Raw genomic sequence first — 22628 nt, 5'->3', positions numbered from 1 at the left:
TGGTCTCGAACTCCTGACCTCATGTGATCCACCTGCCTTGACCTCCCAAAGTGCTGGGATTCCAGGCTTGAGCCACTGCATCCCGCTAAATCTTTTTTTTTTAAAAAAACGAATCTTTTTAAATGATCTGTTCTGGACATTTTATATAAATGGAATCTCATAATGTGTGCCCTCTTGTGACCAGCATTTTTTTCACACTTAGCGTAATGTTTCGCTTAGCGTAGGGCTCATCTGTGCTCTCTCAGTACTTCATTCCTATCATTGCCGAATGACATTGTATGGATATTCCACATTTTACTTATCCATTCAGCCCGTGATAGACATTTGTGTATTTCCACTTCTTGGCTATTGCAAATGATACTGCCAGGAATACTCGGAACAAGTTTCCGTGTGGATGCGTGCTCTCCTTTCTCTTGGCTGCATACCTAGGGTTGGAATTGCTGGGTCATGTAGGAATTCTATTTGACCTTTTGAGGAAATTCCAGACTGTTTTCCATAAGTGGCCCTAACATTTTGCATTCCCGATCGCTACATCTTTTTACATTTCCACCAACCTTTGTTTTCCGTCTTTGTTAGCCATCCTAGTGGGTATGAAGTGGTATCTCTTTGTGGTTTTGATTTGGATTTCCCTGATGGCTAATGATGCTGAGTATTTTTGCGTGTGTACATTGGATATTTGTGTATAGTATTTGGAGAAGTATCTTTTCAGATGCCTTGCCTATTTTTAAATTGGGTTATTTGTCTTTTTATTGTTCAGTTGTCAAAATTCTTTATATATTCTAGATATAAGTATCTTGTATGGCTGGCAGATATTCCCTTCTATTCTTTGGTTTGTTTTTATTTTTTGGGGGGATGGGGTTTCACTCTATTGCCCAGGCTAGAGTGCAGTGGCACGTTTGTGGCTCACTGCAACCTCTGCCTCGTGAGTTCAGGTGATTCTCCTGTTTCAGCCTCCCGAGTAGCTGGGGTTACAGGCACCCACCACCACACCCAGCTAGTTTTGTATTTTTAGTAGAGATGGGTTTTCATCATGTTGGCCAGGCTGGTCTCAAACTCCTGACCTCAGGTTATCCACCTGCCTTGGCCTCCCAAAGTGTTAGGATTACAAGCATGAGCCACCATGCCCGGCCTCTTTTTACTTTCTTTATGGTATTCTTTGAAGCACAAGATTTTTAAATTTTGAGGAAGTCTAATATATCTGGTTTTTCTTTTCTTTTCTTACTTTTTATTTTTTTTTTTGGAGGCAGGGTCTCTGTCACCCAGGCTGGAGGACAGTGGCGTGATCACAGCTCCAGCCCCTTCCTGCAGCCTCAACCTCCTAGGTTAAAGTGATTCTCGCACCTCAGTGGTAGCTGGGACTACAGGCACATGCCACCACTCCCGGCTAATTTTTTATTGTTTGTTTGTTTATTTATGTATTTGAAACCGCGTCTCGCTTTGTCACCCCGGCTGGAGTGCAGTGGCGCAATCTTGGCTCACCGCAACCTCTGCCTCTCAGGTTCAAGCAGTTATCCTGCCTCAACCACCTGAGTAGATGGGACTACTGGTGTGTGCCACCACATCTGGCTGACTTTTGTATTTTTTAGTAGAGATGAGATCTCACCATGTTGGCCAGGCTGGTCTTGAACTTCTGACCTCAAGTGATCTGCCCGCCTCGGCCTCCCAAAGTGCTGGGATTATAGGCATGAGCCACTGCGCCCAGCCTAATTTTTTATTTTTTGTAGATACAAGGTCCCACTATGTTGCCCAGGCTGGTGTTGAACTCCTGGGCTCAAGCAATACTCCTGCCTCAGCCTCCCAAAGTGTTGGATTACAGGCGTGAGCCACCACACCTGGTCTGGTTTGTTCTTTCCTTTTGTTGCTTTGGACTTTGGTGTCATATCTAACAATCCATTGTTTAACCCAAGATCACAAAGGTTTATCCTGTATTTTCTTGTAAGAATTTTATAGTTTTAGCTCTTACATTTAGGTCTTTGAAATATTTTAATTTTTGTATATGGTGTGAGGGAAGGGTCCTGCCTCATTCTTTTGCATGTGGCTATCCAGTCGTCCCAGCACCATATTTTGAAAAGACTGCTCTTTCCCCATTGAATGGTCTTGGCACCCTTGTTAAATTAATTGGCTTCAGACACATGAATACATTTATAGATTCATCTGTTCCATTGATCTAAGTCTATCCTTAGATCAGCACCACACTGTCTTGATTACAGTGGCTTTATAGCAGGTTTTGAAATTGGGAGGTGTGACTGCTCTAACTTCGCTCCTCTTTTTCAATATTGTTTTGGCTCTCCTGGGTCCCTTGCATTTCCATGTGAATTTTTAGCATCAGCTCATCAATGTTGGCAAAGAAATTAACTGGAATTTTGATAGAGATTGCATTGAATCTATAGATCAATTTGGGACATATTCCTTAATTAACATTATTAAGGAAAACTTTAATAATGTTAGGTCTTCCCATCCCATGAATATGGATATTTTACTTATTTAGATCTTTCATTTCTTTCAACAAAATTTTGAAGCTTTCAAAGTATGAGTTTTACACTACTTTTGTTAAATGTATTCCTATGTATTTTATGCTTTTTGATGCCGTTGTAAATGGAATTGTTTACTTGATTTTATTTTTAGGTTGTTCATTGCAAGCGTAGAGAAATACTTGTGATTTTTGTATACTGAGTTTATATTTTGCAATCTTGCTGTGCTTGTTCATTCTTCCAGGAATTTTTAAGGATTAGGATTTACTTTTGTCTTTTTTTTGAGACAGGGTCTCACTCTGTCACTCAGGCTGGAGTGCAGTAGTGCAGTCATAGTTCACTGCAGCCTCGATCTCCTGGGCTCAAGTGATTCTCCCGCCTCAGCCTCCTGAGTAGCTGGGACCACAGGTACACAACACAATGCCCAGCTCATGTTTGAATTTTTTGTAGAGATGAGGTCTTGCCGTGTTGTCCAGGCTTGTCTCAAACTCCTGGACTCAAGTGGTCTTCCAGCCTTGACCTCCCAAAGTGCTGGGATTATGGGCCTGAGTTACCACACCTGGCCTGCAGTTGCATTAGATTCCAGGAGCTCTAACAGTGTTAGATTTGTAAAGTTGCATAGTATCTGCTAGCCGATGAGGGCACAGCTGTTTTTTTGAGATGGAGTCTCGCTCTGTTTCCCGGGCTGAGGTGCAGGTGGTATGATCTGGGCTCACTGCAACCTCCACCTCTCGGATTCAAGCGATTCTCCTACCTCGGCCTCCTGAGTAGCTGAGATAATAGGCACCCACCACCACACCTGGCTAATTTTTCTATTTTTAGTAGAGACATGATTTCACTTTGTTGGTCAGGCTGGTCTAGAACTCCTGGCCTCAGGTGATCCACCCGCCTCGGCCTCCCAAAGTGCTGGGATTACAGGCGTGAGCCACTGTGCTTGGCCTCTTTAAGAGATTTCATAATATTGTTTGTGCGTACCCTTCCCAGGTAGGAAAAACTATACTTTGTGGGAGGGAAAGGCTTGTCCTGGTGATGGACATGCAGAGAACTTGCAGGCTCAGCCACAGGTCAAATGTAAATCTGGAAAATGGCCCCTCTTCTTATCTCAGAGGGAAGTGTTTGCTTCTGCAATGTACATGACCTCTTTCCTGGATTGAAGAACAAAGATGACCAATAGGGACAGGACTCGAGCCCCTCATTGGCCCTGCAGGCATCTCCACAGGGTCAGCCCACAGAGTCAGACCCCAGCCTCCAGGGCCCCCTCGCTGGCACATTGCTCCCAGGTGCTCTGCACAGCATGGCCGAGACCAGCCCAGGGGTCCTGGGAGCTGCTCATCCCTAGTCCCCGCCATGTAATGGGAATGCGGCTCAAACCACACGTTTAACAGGATAGAGACAGATCGACAGACTTGGCCCACAACCAGACACAAACAGTCCCGGGGTAAAAGGGTTCAACAACAACAACAAACAGAAGAAAACAGTGATGACAAAGTCTGGGTTCTTCTTTCGTGGACGCACGAGAAGACAGGCATGGGGTTGAACATGGGCCATGTACCTCATGTTTCTGGGATGTACCATCAACGTATAATTTTATTTATTTACTTATTTAGAGACAAGGTCTTGCCCTATTGCCCAGACTGGAGTGCAGTGGCGCGATCACGACACACTGCGGCCTCGGCCTCCCAGGCTCAGGTGATCCTCCCACCTCAGCCTCCCAAGCAGCTGGGACTACAGTCATGCACCACCATACTCGGCTAATTCTTTGTATTTTTTTGTAGAGATGGGGTTTCGCCATGTTGCCCAGGCTAGTCTTGAACTGCTGGGCTCAAGCAGTCCACCCCTGCTGGCCTCCCAAAATGTTGGGATTACAGGCACGGGCCACTGTGCCCAGCCTGTATAATTTTTAAAGTGACAAATGAGGCTGGTGTGAACGTACAGAGAACATGCAGTATGTATTTAACTCATTGATGAAGGAGCAGGTAGGATGGTCACTGGCTGGAAGAGTGCCAGCGGAGCCTCTGGGCCTAGGCACTGAAGATGAAGTGCTACCAGATCTTGCTAGACAAGGTCTAAAACTGGTTAATGCCCCCCGGGCCAAAACCTCACTGTCTTTGGGATTGTCTTTTCTATAGAGAGAAATCTTTGCATGTTTCCTGGACAAAAGTTGACACGTATACCTGTAACTTGCCAGGGTCTGGGTAGATGGCAGGTCAAAGGTGTGTCCTCCTAGGTAAGCGAGTGACTGCTGGGTGGTCCCTTGGCATTGGGGGGAAGGATTTGCAGTCATCGTGTTGCTTAGTTGCTAATTTCTTGCTAACTTTTCTTTCTTTTCTCTCTCTTTCCTTTCCTTTCCCGTCCTGTCCTTTCTCGCTCTGTTGCCCAGGCTAGAGTACAGGTACAACGGTGCAGTCTCGGCTCATTGCAACCTCCACCTCCCTGTTTCAAGCCATTCTCCTGCCTCAGCCTCCTGAGTAGCTGGGATTACAGGTGCACACCACCACGCCCAGTTAATTTTTGTATTTTTAGTAGGGATGGGATTTCGCCATGCTGGCTAGGCTAGTCTCGAACTCCTGACCTCAGGTGATCCGCCCGCCTTGGCCTCCCGAAGTGCTGGGATTACAGGCGTGAGCCACCGCACCCAGCCACCAACTTTTCTTAATGGCCTGCTCTGTAGCTGGGCTTGCTTTTCTCTGCTTCATGTGCTTGTCCCCGCCCACCCACCTGGCTTCTCGCTGGTTCCTGAGCCTGCTACACCTCCGATCTGCCTCTTTCTGACCAGGAGGGTGTTGCCACCTGGCCGTGTGAGGGCTGAGGCTGGGGGCTGGGGTAGCCCTGCTGGGTCCAGGTGTGAGCTGCACAGGGTCTTAGCCCCCGAACGTGAACACGCATCCTCTTGGGTACGATCAGCATGGCCCACCCATCCACCTTCCCCCACCCCAGCTGCCTTCTCTCTGCCTGCAGCCCCTTCCTGCGGCCAAATGCCATGGACCCCTCAATGGTCAGGGTTCCTGGGTGAGGGGTCGACCTGGGAGCTGAGCCTGGTGACCTCCAGCATCTGGGCGTGGAGGGAGGGGACCCCTGTATCTGAGGGCTGTGCCTCTGTGTGGTGAGTGCCCGGGAAACGGAGCTGCCACCATGGGCAGTGCCTGCTGTGGGTCCCAATGGCTGGAGGCCGGGGGCAGCCTGGGTTTGGTGACCACTCCAGCTGGGGCGTCAGGAGCCCTGGCCTGTCCCTCCCAAGCAGGCAGTGGGAGACACCGGTAGCCGGCACAGTCTGAGCTCACGGTGGGGGCTATGCAGACCCCGATGGGGTTTAGGGGCGTTCAAGGGGAGGAGGCAGAAGAGGAGCCCCTTACCTGGCATTGTTCCTCCTCCCCTAGCCGCTGAGGGGGCATCTGTCTGTTCCTGTATGTGATAAACCAGTGGGCCCTTGTCCCCACCCTGTGATGGTGCAGAACAAACCATGGCCTCAGGCCAGTGCATCCTGGGGTGACATCCACCCCTCCCCCTTTCACCTTCCCCTGGGCCAACCCCCGACCCCTGTACCCACAGTCTCTCAGGGACAGGCTGTGTTGGGGGGCTTCCTGGATGCAGAGGAGAAGGCTCTAGTCAGCTGGCAGATCCCTGGATAGCCATGTCTGGTGGGAGGGATGAGCAGGGGAGGGCTGAAGCCTGGAGACTGGCAGGCTGGTGGGGACATGCCCAGGGCTCTGAGGGTCCCCCTGATGGCACCGTGCTCACCAGCTGTTTCCCACGTCCTTCACCTGGGAGTGTCCTGCCGCCCCAGCTGGCACCTTTGAGACCTGATGGGGCTAAGCGTGTGGTGCTGGGGTCCAGCCTTGGCCAGGGAGGATCAAGCAGGGCTTGGCCTTCTTGGGCCAGGGACTGGACCAGATGAGTCAAGGCAGGGTGGCAACCCCCACCCGGCCCCAGTGTGGAGCTGACCCTCAGGGAGGGGAGAGGGATGGGGCCTGGGTCTGGCCCTGTCTTCTGGAAAGAAGCACCTGCTGCTACGGTTTCACAATTGCCATTACTGAGCTGTAGAAGTTGGGTGTTTGTATTTATGGTCTTTATTTTTCATACCGGTAATTACCTTTTATGGCTCCGGCTTAAAGGCAGCCCAGTCGGCTCCAGGGCTCCCCCGTGATCCCAGAGCCAAGTGCGGGCCTCCCCGCCTTCCAACTTTTTTCCCTCTTTTACACAAGGTTCTTCGGTGTTGCAAAAGAGCTTTGGGGAGTTTGGGTTTTGTGGTTAAGATTCTCACACTGGAGCATGAGGACAATTATGTGCAGCTTTTATTTGGCCCCCAGGATTCTTACTACATTATCCGTATTTCCTTTAATTTGTGGGATTTCTAGTAAATGGGCTTAAAAATAGGTCTGGGCATGCCGCCAGGGCAGATGCGGGCAGCCGGCATCTCTGCATCCCTGTCTCATGGCAGAGTGGGGTCACCCTGTGTCCCTCGGCCCTGTGCCTCCTGCAGGTCCACCGAGGCGGCTCCCCGTGCGCCCTGAGGAGGGGACAGGGTGCAGCCCCTCTCTTCTGGTCAGGACATCGGGGTGGGTCTCGGCTGCAGTTGAGTTAGGGTGGAGGGGTTGGGGTCCTTTTGACGGGGAGGTAGGGACTCTCCAGGGGACTATGACGGAGGCCAGGCCGAGCGGAGGGCTGGGGAAGCCGGGTGACATGCTCGTGGGCCACACAGACACACACACACAGGCCCAACAGTCCCCATGTAGCCAGCGGCCCTGCCCAAGGCAGACTGTCCTGTCCTTGTCATGGTAAAGAGGACCAAGGCCAGCCGTATGGAGGGTGTCCCTGCAGCCGGCTGGAAGTTCCGGCCCTGCAGCCTGCTCAGGTTCCTTGCTGGGCCGGCTGACCTGGACGAATTGCTGGAGGAGGGACTTGCCTTTTGTTTAACGTCTAGCTGACTTCGGCAACCCCCAGCTCCCTGAGTGGACCACACACCCAAGGAGGCGGCCCGGGTGGGCTTTCCCAGCCAGGGTTCATGGGCTGCTGCTGTCCACTTCCTCAGGAGCGCCAGGTCTGGGCTCTGGGGCCTCTCGCGCAGCCCCCATGCCGGCTTCTCTCTGGAGGTGCTGACCTGGCATGTCCTAGGGCCCTGCTCTGGATGGGCTGGTGCATGCATCTGGACACCAAGCGTGGCTGTGCCCCTTGCTTAGCTCTGCGGGCCCCTGTGCGTGTGGCTCTGGCCTGGGCACCTTTGGCCTTAGCCCTGTGGGTGACCCTAGTCCCGGGGAATGGCCCTGCTCCTGGACTCACTGGGTGGCAGTTTTGCCCCCAGATGTCCCAGCTGAAGCTTCATCTCCAGGGACCCTGTGATTGTTTCTGTGCTGCTCGCAGGGGTTGGGGCCATCTCAGGCTCTGATGTGGGTTCCAGGTCACGCTTCTCCCCTACCCCTGACCCAGCACCTTCCCTCTACAGCCTCCACGCTGCCTCTCTGTGCAGACAGGAGGGCGGGGCCCAGGGGCCAGAGTCACGCCTCCCACACCTGGGCCTCTGCTGCCCATCCAGGGGCAGCGCTACCCACTGGGGTGGGGTGGTGGTCAGGAGACCATGCTGCCCCGGCCCCTGCGTCCCCTCCATGGCTTGGGCTCTGCCAAGGACTTTTGTCCAGTCCCATGCCCCAGCGTGAGGCATTGCCCAAAGTGTGCAGGGGGGGGGCTATTCCGAGTCTCCGGTGCTGTGTGAGGTGAATCTTTTCCTTTTTTCAACTTTTATTTTAGATTCAGAGATACGTGTACAGGTTTATCACCTGGGTGCATGGCGCGATGCTGAGGTGGGTTGCGATTGCGCTCGTCACTCAGGTGGTGAGCATGGTACCCGGTGGGTTGGTTTTCAGCCTTTGCCCTCTTCCCTCCCTCATCCTGTTGTCCCTAGAGTCTGTCATTCCCATGTTTATGTCCGTGTGTACCCAATGTCCCATCTTTCTGAAGAGCTGAGAAAGCCCAGGTCCGAGACGGGAATGTCCAGGGGTGAAATATGGATGGCCAGGGCCCTGGGGAGCCTCCGGAGCCCCCTTCTGAGCAGGTGCCTGCTGCTTCCGCTGGACACCCCTGAGGAGGGGATCCCGGGTCCCCGGCTGGGAAGGGCCTGGGCCAGGCACTGGGAGCCATGGGGACTGGGCAGGACGGGGTGGGGTAGGGATGGAGGTGGCCACGAGGTGCTGCAGGTGTCTGGCCTGTAGTTCGCCCTTTGGGGCAAAGGCAGGGCGAGGTTGGTGACCCCAAGGACATAGCCTGGGTTCCCTACTGCCCAACTCCAGGCAGAGGTGGCACCAGCAGCCCCCTTGCCAGGGCCCAGAGGCGTGTGGCTCCAGGCATCATTGGGCCCCCCTACCCCCGCCCCCAGCGGCTGATGTAGTGTTTCTGTGTCGCTCTGATTTACATGAGAGTTTTAAGCATAATTAGAAATGCAGGGGAGCTTTGTGTCTTACCTCGCCTCGACTATTTATGGCATGATATGCAGATGAGGAGAGCTATGAATATTAACCATGAGAGTGTGCCGCGAAGTCGCCGTCTCTAATGGGCTGGGTGACCAGCGGCGGGGCCCAGCACGCTCCAGACCGCCTCCCATTGCCCACCTCTGACCACCGGTGCCTGGGATCCCACTGCTTCCACAACCCCCGGCCCCAGTGGTGATGATCAGGCCACAGCTGCTCCAGGCCATCAAGAGGGGGTGAGCGAGCGAGGAGGGCGCTTCCCCTCCCGGCCGCTCCGCCTGGGCAGCCCCAATCTCAGCTTCCACCCGGCCAAGCCGGTGCACGGGAGACCCTGCTGCAGCCCCGGGGGAGGAGGGCGACCCTGCGCTGGAGCTGGTGCTGGCTTTTTAAGTTATTAAACTATGCCCGAGGGAGACGCTCTTCAAGCTTACGTTATTTAAATTACAAATATGGGTGAGGGAGATTGTTGGCTCTTTTCAAAACACAGCTTAATTCTTTGGAAACCTTCTAGAATGTTTTGTGGTGTAAGGGAGCATTCCACAGTGTGTGGACCCAGTGGGTCTGCTGGCTGGGGCGGGGCCGTGGGGCGGGTCTGGGGCTCAACAGGAGCCACCCCAGTCCCAGCTGTCCCTCCCCACCCTTCGAGTCATTCTCTTCCTCTGAGCCATCCCTGTTGCCGGTCTGTGCTGTGTTTGTCCCTCAAGTCCGTACCCATAAGAAGGTCAGAATATTCTGCAAGTGAAGGTTAGAGATGAGCGTGTTGGTGGCCAGGGGCCGTGCCTCAGGTGAGCCGTGGCTGCTTGGGTCATAACCCATAAGCACAGGGCTCGGCTCAGTCACACAGGCCCCTGGACCAGACCCCCGGCAGAACCAACACCATGGGCACCCCACAAGGCCCTATCAGACTCAGAGCCTGCTGCTGCCGTGGATGGAGCGTTCACCCAGCCCTCCCTCGAGGTACTGGCTGCTGGAGGCCCACCCTGGGGGTGGGGGCTGGGGACTATGCTGTCCAGAGGCCCCCTGCCGTGTCCCTGGCTTCATCCCCTCTATCTGTGGGCCTGCCCACAGGTGGCCGAGAGGAAGGGCTGATACACAGAATTGTGGATTTGCAGGTCCTGGAGTACTGCCCTTCTCCATCTGGGAAGAAAGCTTCCAGGCAGATGTTCCTTAGTGCAGTCACCGCCGGCTCTCATGGCTGATGCTGGCCCCGGCTTGTGGTCTGGGGTAGAAGCCGCCTAGGGACCTGGCTGAATGGAGAGAGCCCCGCCTGGGCCCAGGCCTGCACAGCAGTCCTCCACCACCCAGGCTGGAGTGACAGTGACAGTCTGAGGGGGCCTGTCAGCCTGGAGACCCCCCGTACCTCTGTGACCCTGAAGCTGGGGGCCTTTGTGCCCCTTTCAGAGGTGGAACTCTCCTCTCTGCCACAGAGTCCTTGGGGCCCTGGCAGGTCAGGGTCATACCTACCCGGGGTGTGTTGGGCAGGGCCAGGCATCCACTCTGGCTCTTGTGACTTAATGATCAGAGACCACCCAAGGAAGGATGATGGCTAGGGGCCTGGCCCAGCTGCCTCCCACATGTGAGGTCTCAGTTTTCTCATCTGTATGTCCAGTAACGGGGAGGTGAGCACACGGCACACGCCATCCTGGCTTGTGTGGGGGCCTTTGGGTTGGGGGGAGTTCTGGCCGCGGAGGGCCCTGGCCCAGAGCTCCTGCATCTCATCTGTGTGGAGCTGGTGGTTCCATTAGCAGCCAGGCCTCCGGGCAGCCCAGCTCTGCTTTCTGGCGTTTTAAAAGTTTAATGCAAACCTGAGGGCTAAGCTGGTGCCACGCCCAGCTCCCTGGGGCCCTGGCACATCCGGAGCTGGGCAGCCTCTACCCCCCAGGGTTAGCCTCTGGGCCCCCTGCCACCCCCTTGTCCTCCCTAGGGCCCCTCTTCTGAAGGTATAGGGTCAAAGCATATCCTCCTGGAGCCTGCACTGTATGGGAAAGGGAAGGCGTCGCTCAGAAGCGGGCAAGGTCCGTGGGGAAGCAGCCCCCAGGCCGTGTTCCTAACACCCCTTGTGCTCCTGCTGACTCCAGAGCAGCTGGCACAGCAGGCCTGCCCCATCCCCATACCTTCTCACGCTCCAGGAGCGCCTTCGATTGACCTTTTAGGAGATGTCCTCACTTAACTAACTGCCAGGCAGTCTCCACCAGGGGCCGGGGCTGGGGGTAGAGGGACTCTCCCCTCCGCAGAACGTCTCCCGTGCCCCGCCTCTCTCCTTCCTCTACCACGTGTTTAATGGCTGTGCATTTGCCGAGGTCCAGAACCTCTTATTAGATTGGTGAAATTAAATCCTGCAAGATAATTTAATTTAATTTAATTTTTCTCGCCTCCCTTCCCCTTGCTGGTGGTGATCCTGCAGAAATTCAGTGCTGCATTCCTCTGGTTTGCTGTGCTGGGCTTAGGAAGTGCTTTACAATCTAGGGGTGGAGGGGGCAGGGTTTCTGGGGACTCTGGGCGAGGCCCTCAGACCATGGAGCTGCGTGGCTGGGCCCCAGGAAAGGGGTTCCTCCTGTTGGGCTGCCTGACTGGTCCCTGTCCCAGTCTTCTGGCCTGGGGGATGCTTTCAGGGGTCTTGTACCTGCCAGAGCCTCTGCTCCTGGGTACTCAATGCCAGGACCCAGGTGCCCTGGCCTGGCACCAACCTTGTAACCTGTGTCCTTGTGTGAATCCTGCCGGGATGACACTCAGGCAGGGGGGTCGTTCTGGAGACGCTGCCCCAACCCCTGTGTGCGCGTCCGGCTGCAGTTCCAGTGAGCCCCCGTCCTCCCCGTGGGCTCCTCTCACCACCAGCAGGTTGCTGGGTATGGGGCTCATCATGGTCGGCAACCCCTAACCCCAGGGCAGGGCAGGCCTGGATCTCAGCCTTCCTCAAGTGAGGCTCTGCAGAGAAGAGACCCCCCCACCAACACCGCAGCCACTTGTATTTTCTTATTCCTGGGGGTGGCTTGTGGGCTCAGAGGAACCCAGCCTCCTCTGTGTGTCTGTGTGGGGTGGGGCACCGAAGGCTGGCACAGCTGCAGGGACTGGACTCGGGCCTTGGGTCATCTGCAGAGGTTTTCCAAAGTGGGTTCCATTCTGAAGGGCGTTTTGAGAGCAAGGGTCGTTGGTGCCACAACTCTGAGGATGGCTGGGGTAAACAAAGTTGGCGACCTCTGATTTTTTGCCTGGCTCTGCAGAACTTTCCATAAGTGAATGAGTGTGTTGAATCTCACCGAGGAGGGGAAACAATAGGAGGTGTTGCTTGGGAAGCAAAGTGGTGGGGGAACTGAGTCACTGGAGAATGTGCAGGGGAGGGTGGGGATGCCCCGACGTCTGAGAACCAGGCTTGGCCCCTGCCCTCCTTAGACAGCCCTGCTCATGTCCCTGGGCCCACCTGGGCCCTCGGCCCCCTCCTCTCTGGCTGCAGCAGGAGGGTCAGTCCCCGCGTGTCTGCTTTCCTGGCCCTGGGGGCGTGAGCCAAGCCTTTATTTTGTTCTTTTCTCCTAAAGTTCAGCTTTGTTCTTGAGCCTTCCAAGAAAGCAACCTAAAACCAGCTCCTGTCCGGCTCTCAGCAGGCTGGGGCGTGGGGCTGCAGCCTCACTGGTGCAGGTGGCCTGAGGACAAGCCAGCAAAAGCTCCAGTTGTCCTCGATCCCCAGGGACTACACGGCCCCATCACCTTCAAAGGGAATAATGGTCCCTTCTCTGGGAGAGCTGGTCTGTCCCCCAGCCCTGGGGCTCCAGCTCCTGAGGTGCGGACGCAGGCCGAACTGGGCTGGGTGCTAAGATGCTCACCAGAATACCCAGCTGAGAGCTGCTCTCCCGCCCAGGTCACAGCAGGTTGCAGGCATCACTGGCTTTCTGTGTGTGAGGCTTCAGCCGCGGGCGTCACAAACATTGTTCCATTCACCCCCAGGAACTATCTGAGGGTAAATTATAACCCCAGTTCACAGCTCAGCGTCTGAGGCTGCGGTGTCCTTACAGGAAGTGGCTGGTGCCCACGGGACCTAGGATTTCAGCCTTGCCAGGAGGCCAGGACCCTCTTGCTGCTGGAAGGGACAGGCTGAGAACCTACATTGTCCCTTGCTCTCTGTGTCAGCCCTGGCTGCTGGCCTGCCCAGCCCAGGCACTTGGGACCCCCAGGAACCTGTGCACTGTGCTAGCATCTGCCTGTCCCCTCTTTTGGTACAAAAGCCCCTGTATGACTCAGACATCCCTAACCCCCTGTCCTTGGGGTGAAGTTGCCCACAACAGAAGCCATGGGCTCTCTGGGAAGCTCCTGGTGGGCGCAGTGGGTCTGTGAAGGGAGCTGTGTAGGGGCCCCTGCCCTCTGTGCTGTGTTGCACAGGCCCCTCTCTTGTACCCCCCCTGCCTGGGCTGTGTCCAGCATTCAGCCCTTGCCGAGCTTATGAGGGCACTTGGCAGACTTCCTGGAGGAGGCAGAAACTAAGTGGGGACCTGAGGGTGGAGGGTGTGGCTGGGAGGGTGACAGCTGGGCCCTGTGTCTCCTGGCCCGATGGAGCCCAGCTCATCAGCATGGCCGAGTGGGGATGTTTCTGTAAACGCCCCCATCCCAGTCTCCCTGAGTCGTCACCAGCCCCTTGTAGGAGGCAGAAAACACTAGGCACGAGGCCACCTCCACGGGCCTTTGCCGGCAGCTTCCCCGCACCTGGATCTCTTCCCATCCCCATTCAGTGGCTTTTTGTCTGGTCTGGAGAAGCTGAGCCCATGATGTGTGACTAGGGAGGAGCCAGATGGCCCTCTCTCTGGTCTCCGGATGCCTCAGAGGGACACCGGGAGTGAGGGGCAGGGCGGTGTCGCCTTGCCTCCCACCAGGCCTGTTCGGGCCTCCTCCACATCCTGCTGCCAGAGTTACCCCGACGGTGGTGGAGGCAGCTGGCCAGGCAGGAGGGGGCTCACCTCAAGGCCTCGAGCCTGGACCCTGCCCCTTCTTTTGGGTGGAATGTGCTCTTCCTGGGGGTCACAGCCGGTGGCAGGGAAACTGAGGCTGGGCAGTCCAGAGGTCTGCCTCAGGGCCCCACGCAGAGAGGGTGGTTATGAGCCCAGGAATGAAGTACATTCTCTGGAGGGGTGCCGGGGCCACCACAAGTCCTGCACAGCAGCCCCTTCCCAGGAAAAGGCTCAATGATGGCCAGACACTGCAGACCCCTTGGGCAGCAGGTGCAGCTGATGTCAGCTGAGAAATGGGTCCGCCAGGAGCCTGTGTGGCCACAGCCAGGAGTGTGCGGGAGGAGCGGGGCGGCTGCCTTGCCCTCTACTGGGACCTCTCAGGCGGGGCTGCCCCTTCCGGCTCCTGGTTGCCCGGCCACAAAGTCTCTCTTTTCTTAAAGTGCCAGGAGGGCGCTGGGAGTGGGATGGGGAGGGGTGCTGGGGCTGGACTCCCGGGCCTGCTGCTTGGGCAGAGGACACAGCTCTAAGGCCCCCAGGACCTGGGGTGCCACCTCGCCCACCCGATGCCTGCCGTTTCTGTGCCTCTCTTCACCCCCTTCTGTACCTCCCCTCCCCTTCCCTGGCTCCTCTAGCTGTCCTGACCCCCTCACCCCCTCCCCCGGCGCCTCTGCCCATTCCCCACCCTCGCTGGAGGAGTTCAGCTCTGCCAGCTCTGCAGACTGTTTGGAATAGTTTAAATGCTTTGACACTGGGGCTGTCCTGGAAGGCCGGGAGGCAGTTTACTGGGTAATTCATATGCAAAACTGCACCATAAATTTCCAGGCTGTCTCAGTTGCCGTGGCACCGGGAAGCATTTCTCCACTACTGTACAGTATTTCTGCCATCTTTGTTTGCATTGCAGTGAGTCATCAAAAGTCTGTCTCGTACCAGCACCCGGGGCCGCGCATTCCTCTGGCACCAACACTCCACTGTTTTTAAAGCCGGGGCTGGGAGCTGGCATTTACTTCGGCTCCCAAATCAAAGGCGGCTATTCATTCCCGAGCCGCCGGAACGTTCGTCTGCATCCGGCCCCTTCATTGAGATGCGGTGCGCTGCCCGGGAGGGCCGGCCTGGGTGCAGCTGAGCTGCGGCCGCGAGCCCAGCGCCCAGGCTCTCTGCCCTCCTCCTCCTCCTCCTCCTCCACCATCTCCTCCTCCTCCTCTTCCACCTCCTCCTCCTCCTCCTCCTTGCCGGCTCCCTGCGCCCTCCCCGCCCCAGGGCTCCCGCTCCGTTTGCTGCATTCGCGGAGCAGCTGGGCAGGCGGGCTGCGTGCGGGGAGCCTGTCCTGCCAGGCGGAGCGGGCAGTGCCGGCCGGCGGCCGCAGCGGCGGAAGGTAGGTCTTCCCGACCGGCCGGCAACTTCTCCGCAGCGGGGGCACTGCGGGCCGCCCCCGGCGCGCGTCCACCTGCCCAGCTCCCGGCGCGGTGGCTCCGCCCTCCTCCCGCCACCCGGCGCCTCTGCGGCCGCCCGCACTTTCCTCCCGCGGGACACAGCGGCCTTTGTGCGGCCCTGCGGAGTTGGGCTGGCGCCTTCTGGGCCGCCCCCGCCCCCTCCGGAGTCCGCACCAGATAAACAGCGGCGCCCTCCCCAGCTCCCAGCCCCGGGGTCCGGGCAGCCCAGCGAGGGCTGGGACCCCTGTAGTCACCTGGGTTGGGGCCGGGCCGTCGGGATTGGCCCGCGTGGGGAGCGAGGCGAGCGGGGTGGGGGGCGTCCGCGAGTGGGGCTGCGACAGGCTTCTCAACTCCTGCTCTGGCGGCGGCTCGGAAACCTGGGTCTGGTCTGAGCCGGGAGAACGGATCGGGCGCGCCCAGGGTGGTCTCTCTGCGCGGGGGAGTAGTGGACGCGGCTTCAGCGGACTTCCCGGCACCCCCAGCCATTCCCTACCTGCCCGGGAGGCTCAGGGGTACTAGGGGACGCTGGCCCGCCTTCCCCGTAGGGGCCCTCTGCGAGGCTGCCCAGAGGGAAGAGAGGGAAAGCAAACCGCAAACTGCACAGCTCTAGAGACCCCTCTCCCTCCCTCCTTCCCCGCTGCTCCAGCGCGGCCCCTCCCGGGAGCTCCAGTGCGGGCTGGAACTTTTTTAAGGGGAGGAGAGTGGCTGCAGACTTGCCCAGAGGCTCCCCCGGCGCCCCCCACCTCCTGTCCCGGGGCAGGTTCGGGCCTGCGCTCCTCGCCTGCTGAGACCGAGTCGCTAAGAGCAGCCCCCTGGGAGTGGTGTGGGCGCACTCCTGCCGGGCAGCACCCTGGGGATCTGCAGCACTGCTGGCCGGGCCCTCTTGCCCCGGTGCCAGGGGGTCTGGGAGACCCCGTGTCCTTTCTCTGGAGTGTCCCAGCCAGGAGGGGTGGGGGAGGGTGCGTGGGGAAGGCTCGCTCTTTGTAAGCCCGTGGCGGGGGGGAGGAGGGGGTGGGAATGGCCCCTTGAGCGGGGAAGCCTTTGACCTGGAGGAACTGACCACGTGCCTCCTGCCCCCACAGATGAGCCCCGCTAGGGCCGCCCCGCGCTGAGAGCCCAGCCCCGCCGCTGCCCGCCCGCCATGTCTCAGATGCTGCACATCGAGATCCCTAACTTCGGGAACACAGTGCTGGGCTGCCTGAACGAGCAGCGCCTGCTGGGCCTCTACTGCGATGTGTCCATCGTGGTCAAGGGCCAGGCCTTCAAGGCCCACCGGGCGGTGCTGGCCGCCAGCAGCCTCTACTTCCGCGACCTGTTCAGCGGCAACAGCAAGAGCGCCTTCGAGCTGCCCGGCTCCGTGCCGCCCGCCTGCTTCCAGCAGATCCTGTCCTTCTGCTACACGGGCAGGCTCACCATGACGGCCAGCGAGCAGCTCGTGGTCATGTACACGGCCGGCTTCCTGCAGATACAGCACATCGTGGAGCGCGGCACCGACCTCATGTTCAAGGTGAGCTCGCCCCACTGCGACTCGCAGACCGCTGTGATCGAGGACGCCGGCTCCGAGCCCCAGAGCCCCTGCAACCAGCTGCAGCCGGCCGCCGCCGCCGCCCCCTACGTCGTGTCCCCCTCGGTGCCCATCCCGCTGCTGACCCGAGTAAAGCACGAAGCCATGGAGCTGCCGCCGGCCGGCCCAGGCCTGGCCCCCAAGCGCCCGCTGGAGACGGGGCCCCGGGACGGCGTGGCGGTGGCCGCAGGGGCTGCGGTGGCGGCGGGCACAGCCCCTCTCAAACTGCCCCGTGTCTCCTACTACGGGGTGCCCAGCCTGGCCACCCTCATCCCCGGCATCCAGCAGATGCCCTACCCCCAGGGGGAGCGGACCAGTCCGGGCGCCAGCAGCCTGCCCACCACCGACAGCCCCACCTCGTACCACAACGAGGAAGACGAGGAGGACGACGAGGCCTACGACACCATGGTGGAGGAGCAGTATGGCCAGATGTACATCAAGGCCTCCGGCAGCTATGCAGGTAACGCGGCGGGGTGGAGCCCCACACCACTTGGCTGGGAAGCGGGGCATGCCTGGGACCGGGGCGGCTCAGGAGGTCACTGGGCCGGAGCCCTGTGGGGCCACAGGGGAGCCCCCCGCCAAGCCTGGAGGGGGTGGCAGAGCTCTGTTCACCACGGGGTTCAGACCTGGTCCTGGATGAGACAAGAACTGGGAGACTGCCAGCCTGTAGGAAGGGTCTTGTCTCCACTGGATAGATGAGGAAATGCAGGCGTCCGTGGCCCAGGGACCTGCCCGAGGGTTCACGTTCCCCATCTGTGAAGGGCCTGGCACCATGCGGTGTACGGGAGGACCCGCCTACTTCCCCTTTTACCTCAGCCTGCGCCTCACCCGGCGAGGTCCAGAGATTCCCCTGAACCCAGCCCCTTTGCCACCACCTCTCCAGGCCCCGCACCAGGGATGGGCCAGGAAGTGCCTGGTGCGCTGAGCCGAGTGAGCGGTGGTCCCCCCTCCTTCCCGTTCCTTTCTTTCAAGGAGGGCTGCTCCCCGTCCTGGGCCCCACAAAGCCAGGTTGCCCTAATTGGAGATTCCTGGTTACAGCCTCTGGAGACTGTTCAGGCTTTGCTGGGCAGAGTCCCACAGTTGGTGCCCAGGATCGGGTGTCCCCGCAACCTGACTGTGTGTCTGGGCTGGCCACCTGGCTGGTCTGCATGCAGGGCCTGTGTGCAGCGGCCTGGGCCTGGGTGCGGGCACATAGTGCCAGCCACGGGCAGGTGGTGGACCCCGAGGGGCAGCATGGGGACTCTCTCCACCCCACCACACATATCCTTGTGCCCTGATGGGATGCCCCCCCGCCCTTCCCCTCATGCAGTGCTGGTTGGGGGCAGAGGGGGCCAGGACCACCCACCAGCTTGGACCCCTAGGCCAGCTGGGTCCCTGTGCAGCATCTGCCACCACAGCCGGGACAGCAGGGTAACCACTGCTTTGGCCAACCTGGCTCCCTCTCCGCCTGCAGGAGAAGCCACTGGCTTGCCAGCAGGTGCTCTGGGCTCCGTGGTGTCTTTCTGAGAATTCTGCACTTTGTTTAAATGTATATTGCTGTGTTTGCATGAATCCCACAGAATGCCAGCTCCCAGGCCACGTCGACCTGGGCTTCACAGCTTTTGTTTTCTTTTAGTGGTAGGGGGTAGGGCTTGATTTTTCCTGAGACCGGGAGCTTTGCTAGCTACCAAATTGGCCCTTCCCGAGGGCAGAGCACACCGGGCTCTGGCTCACCACAGAGGCTGTACAGGATGTCAGTGCTTGTGGACCTGGCTGGCTGAGGCCTCCGGGGAATCCGCCCCGTGTGCGCTTTCCCTCTGCCCCTGCTGACAGCCGCCCTGGGGAAGGCAGGGGACCAGCCAGAGGCTGCTGAGGGAAGCCCCTGTTGGGAAGGGGCTCTGTCCATGGGCTCCAGTCCCAGGGCAGAACCCCAGACAGGCTGGGTACCCCTACAGTCCCTGAGGACTTCCCCCAATGATGGCAGCCAGACAGTGCCCTGCCGACAATGGCAGCCAGACAGTGCCCTGCCGACGGGTTGCCGACAGGTCAGGGAGCTGCACCATGGAGATGGAAACAGACCCATCGTATCAAAACATCTTCCCAGGGTCCTCCCTGCACAGCCCCTGCTGCTCCAGTGGGCCTCAGTGTGTTTGGGGTGATGGGAGCCAGGTCTGGGTGTCGAGTTTGCTGGGAGCACGGTGAAGCCTCGTGACTTGTCCCATGCATCTGCCCCTGGGTGCTGGGTCAGCCTTAAGCCCTCACATCACCTGGACTTCGTGAGCTGGAAGCCCTCACACCCACCTGCCTTGACGGGTTTTCGGGGAGCTGGCAGGACAGCAGCCAGGAAGCAGCTCTGTTGAGTCCCGGATGTGTGTTGGGTGGGGACGGGAGGCAGCTGCTCTGGCGAGTCCTTCCCTCCAACTCCCCCGTACTCAGACCACACGAGGTACAGTCCCTTTGGGGCTGAGGGGCGGGGACGCCCTCAAGGCCATGTTCCTGCAGGGCCTTGTCCAGGCTGTAGGTGCTGCGAGGCAGTCTCTGCCTTTGCACGGGTGTCGCTGACGCCAGCGTGGTGGAAAGTGGGCGGCTGGGAGGCCAGGCCTGCTCCCGCCCACCTACCATACAGTTTGGCTCTGGATGCCACAGTCTGGGTTTCTTGTCATGGTTTTTCTGTTCGGCAAGCCCATAAGTGGGGCAGAGAAAGGGGGTGTGTGATTTCTTGGTTAAAATCTAGGTTACTGGCTGTGACGTTGCTGGCGTCGCTGGGTGTGCTGGGTTGGCAGTGCCATGGGGGGAGCAGGTAGAGGGAGGGGCCGTCCCCTGACCTGGAGCTGCCCCTGGGTGCTGGCTCCCCGTGCCCCCCGTGTCCCGGGCTTGTCCGGGAAACGTGTCCTCACACCCACGCAGGAGGCTGGCTGCTGCCCTCGCCAGGCCGTGCAGGAGTGGAGCCGGGCAGCTGTCTCTGGGCTGGTAGGACTAGCGTGTTCTAAGGTCCCTGCAGGCTGAGCTCCTCCTCCTCTCTGGCCTCAGTCTCCCCACCTGTTGAGTGAGAGGCAGGCCTGAGTGATTGCCGAGGGTCCCGGAGTGCACCTCGGCGTGTGCTAATGCATGTGCCTGTTCCACCCTCTCTCGCATTAAGAACCGTGGACAGCTTGTCCTGTAGGGCTGTTCTCCTGTTTTTGAAATAAGTCAAAATATTACAGATAAAGTTAATTGCCTTTCGTCCCCGGCGCAGCCCCCACCCCATGGTCTGTGTGGCCTCACGGCAAGGGTCTCCATGCAGTGTCTGTCTCGTGCCTCTCCTCCCTCCCTCTAGGTCCTGTGTCACCACCCGTCAGAAGGAGCCGCCACGTTTGATTTATCCAGTGCCTTATCAAAGGACATTTAGGTTGTTTTCAGTTTGTTGCAGTCAGGAGCAAAGCTGCTGAGAAGGCGCCATGCATGGGTGTGTGAGGTTGATGGGGCCGAGTTCAAGCCCCCCACCCCCAGCGAGGCAGGCCCCGTCTCGGTCCCCATCGGGTGGACGCTGGCTCGGGACGCTCAATGCTTCCCACCCACCAGTCCTCATCTCTGCAGCAGTCACTTCAGGGCGCCCTCCTGGGCCTTAAGCCATCACCCCTGCTGCAGGCAGGGGACCTTCCTCCTGGCCCTGTGGCGGGCAGCCATGGGAGACCCCGGAGCAAGATGAGCTGGGGGTGGAGTGCACCCAGGGGTGAAAGAAAAACATCTTATCCACCGGAAGGGAAACACCCAGCGCAGTTCCCCTCCGGCTGATGGGGAAACCTCCCGGAGAGAAGCGCAGGCATCCCTGCCTGGCGTTGTCAGGGGCCTTGCATCTGAGCTAGAGATTGCGAAATGCCTGCCTCTGCCTCCCCTGCACCCCCGTCCCTACCCGCCCCTCCCCACAGGGATGAGTCAGGGGCCAGCCCCTCAGAGAGCGGGAGGTGGGCCAGGCAGAGGGAGCCTGTGCCTCGGGACTTGGCGGTGCTGTGGCCTGAGCGGCAGCCCCTTTCCTCTTTGGGCCCCCTTCCTCGCGTACCCGCCTTCATTCCCCCAGGGTGCGGCCGTGTTCCCGCTGGGGCTCAGGGCTCGGGGGCATCTGAACGTCCAGCAGGGACACCAGGAGCCGGGGCTTCCCTGGCAAGGCAGCCGGCCGGGTGGGCAGCGCCAGCTGGGGCTGGGCTTGGGGTGGGGGCTCCCCAGCTGCGCTCAGGGGTCTGTTCCCGTGGTCTCCTTGGCACATCTGGATCCATAGGTCCCTGCAGCGCAGCTGAGATGGGCATGGCTGCTGCTTTCACCCCAGGGCAGATGACAGCACGGGGCCCTGACGATTATTTCATCATAGTGGGGGTAGCTGTTGTCACCCAAGCTGAGGACGGGCACCTGTGGCATGGCAGACTGCTGAGGTCGAGGGACAGGGAAATGGAGCTCGCAAAGGGCACAGCGAGGGAAGGGGTAGTGCCATGCTGGGGCTTCTCTCCTGTCCTCTGAAGGGGAGGGGGCTGCCTGGACCTGCGTCCACACCCCCTCCTGTGCCTGACGGGGCTTGCCCGGCCATCCCTTTCACTCCCTCAGCAGTGGCTTCAGGCGGGCAGATGTTTAATTGCAGCTGGCAGATGTCACTCTGTGTGGCTGGCGGAGATAAAGCCACGCCTGGGTATTGACACCAGCTTGACACCAGCCGCACACTTCCACAGTAACCCTTTCCCGGCAGGGGACAGCTCTGGCCACAGGGCCTGTGCACCCGTGACAGTAACCCTTTCCGGGGAGGGGACAGCTCTGGCCACAGGGCCTGTGCACCTGTGACAGTAACCCTTTCCGGGGAGGGGACAGCTCTGGCCACAGGGCCTGTACACCCATGACAGTAACCCTTTCTGGGGAGGGGACAGCTCTGGCTGCAGGGCCTGTACACCCATGACAGTAACCCTTTCTGGGGAGGGGGACAGCTCTGGCTGCAGGGCCCGTGGGCCTGTGAGCAGGTGGCCCTGTGCATGTCCGCTTCCCCTTCCCTTCTGGCTCCCCCCACCCCCACCTCTCTGGGGTCCACCCAGTGTCCCCTGTGTGCCTCTCTGCAGGGCATGGGGGTCAGGCACCCGTCCCTAAGCTGGGTACCCACTTCCATGGGGCGGTCTGAACTCAGGCAAAACAGGCAAAGTTGGAACTACTCAGGGTCCAGGAGACCCTCCCATCCAGCCTCAGACCAGCTGCCCACATCCTGGACTCTGGACAGATGCTACTGGGTGCGGGTCCTGGCACACAGCAGCACATCTGTCCTGGCTCTGCCCATCAGGAGAGGCCTGCTCCGGGCCCCGCTCTTTTCAGGGTGACCTGCAAGGTCAGCACTGGCCCCGTCCATCCCTTGGCTGAACACCCAGGCTTGGGTGGGCTGCTCCCGGCCCTGGGCCACAGAACCCAGGTGGCCAGGGCTGCTGGCTAGGGTGGTCTCCGTTGCAGCCACTCACCCCCCACCATTGCCCATCTGGAAGGTACACCTGCCTGGTTGGGGAGCAGGGCTGTATGTCTGCGGCCACTCCCGCCAGCAGCTCAAAACTCAGGACTGTTGTTTGGGGTTTCCAGAGAGAAGCGAGAAGAGGGGCTGAACTTGGGGTTGCTGGGTTTGCAAATCACACCGTCCTCCCCCCTCTGCTGCCTTGTGGCCTGGGAAGGGGGCGTCCGCACTGTTAGAGACCCCCGCCCCCCACCACCACCCAGGGAGCAGAGGGTGCCTTCATCTCTGGCCTGGATAAGGTGGGGCCCAAGAGGAAGCCCCAAGCAGAGATGGGCAGACCGGG

The 22628-nt window shown here is 59.0% G+C and overlaps 1 protein-coding gene across 5 annotated transcripts in view; it reads left to right on the top strand.

Annotated features, from left to right (window-relative positions):
- The window catches only part of NACC2 (NACC family member 2), an 84359-nt gene that overhangs the window by 29575 nt on the left and 32156 nt on the right, over window positions 1-22628 (top strand). Inside the window, exons 2-3 of one of the 5 annotated variants that reach the window (XM_030818165.1) lie at window positions 16376-16800; window positions 17161-17317. In XM_030818165.1, coding sequence (XP_030674025.1) covers window positions 16435-16800; window positions 17161-17317 — 523 coding nt within the window. In that variant the 5' untranslated portion in view covers window positions 16376-16434. Of the gene's footprint in view, window positions 1-14619; window positions 15236-15265; window positions 15680-16375; window positions 17318-22628 lie in introns of those variants that run through there. The other 4 variants (XM_030818162.1, XM_030818163.1, XM_030818164.1 and 1 more) reach the window with 4 other exon arrangements.

Source organism: Nomascus leucogenys, chromosome 8 (genome assembly GCF_006542625.1).
Source record: "Nomascus leucogenys isolate Asia chromosome 8, Asia_NLE_v1, whole genome shotgun sequence".
In the NCBI taxonomy this organism is placed as follows: domain Eukaryota; kingdom Metazoa; phylum Chordata; class Mammalia; order Primates; family Hylobatidae; genus Nomascus; species Nomascus leucogenys.
Note: the sequence above shows the minus strand (reverse complement) of the source record. Positions and strands in the feature narration are given on the sequence as shown.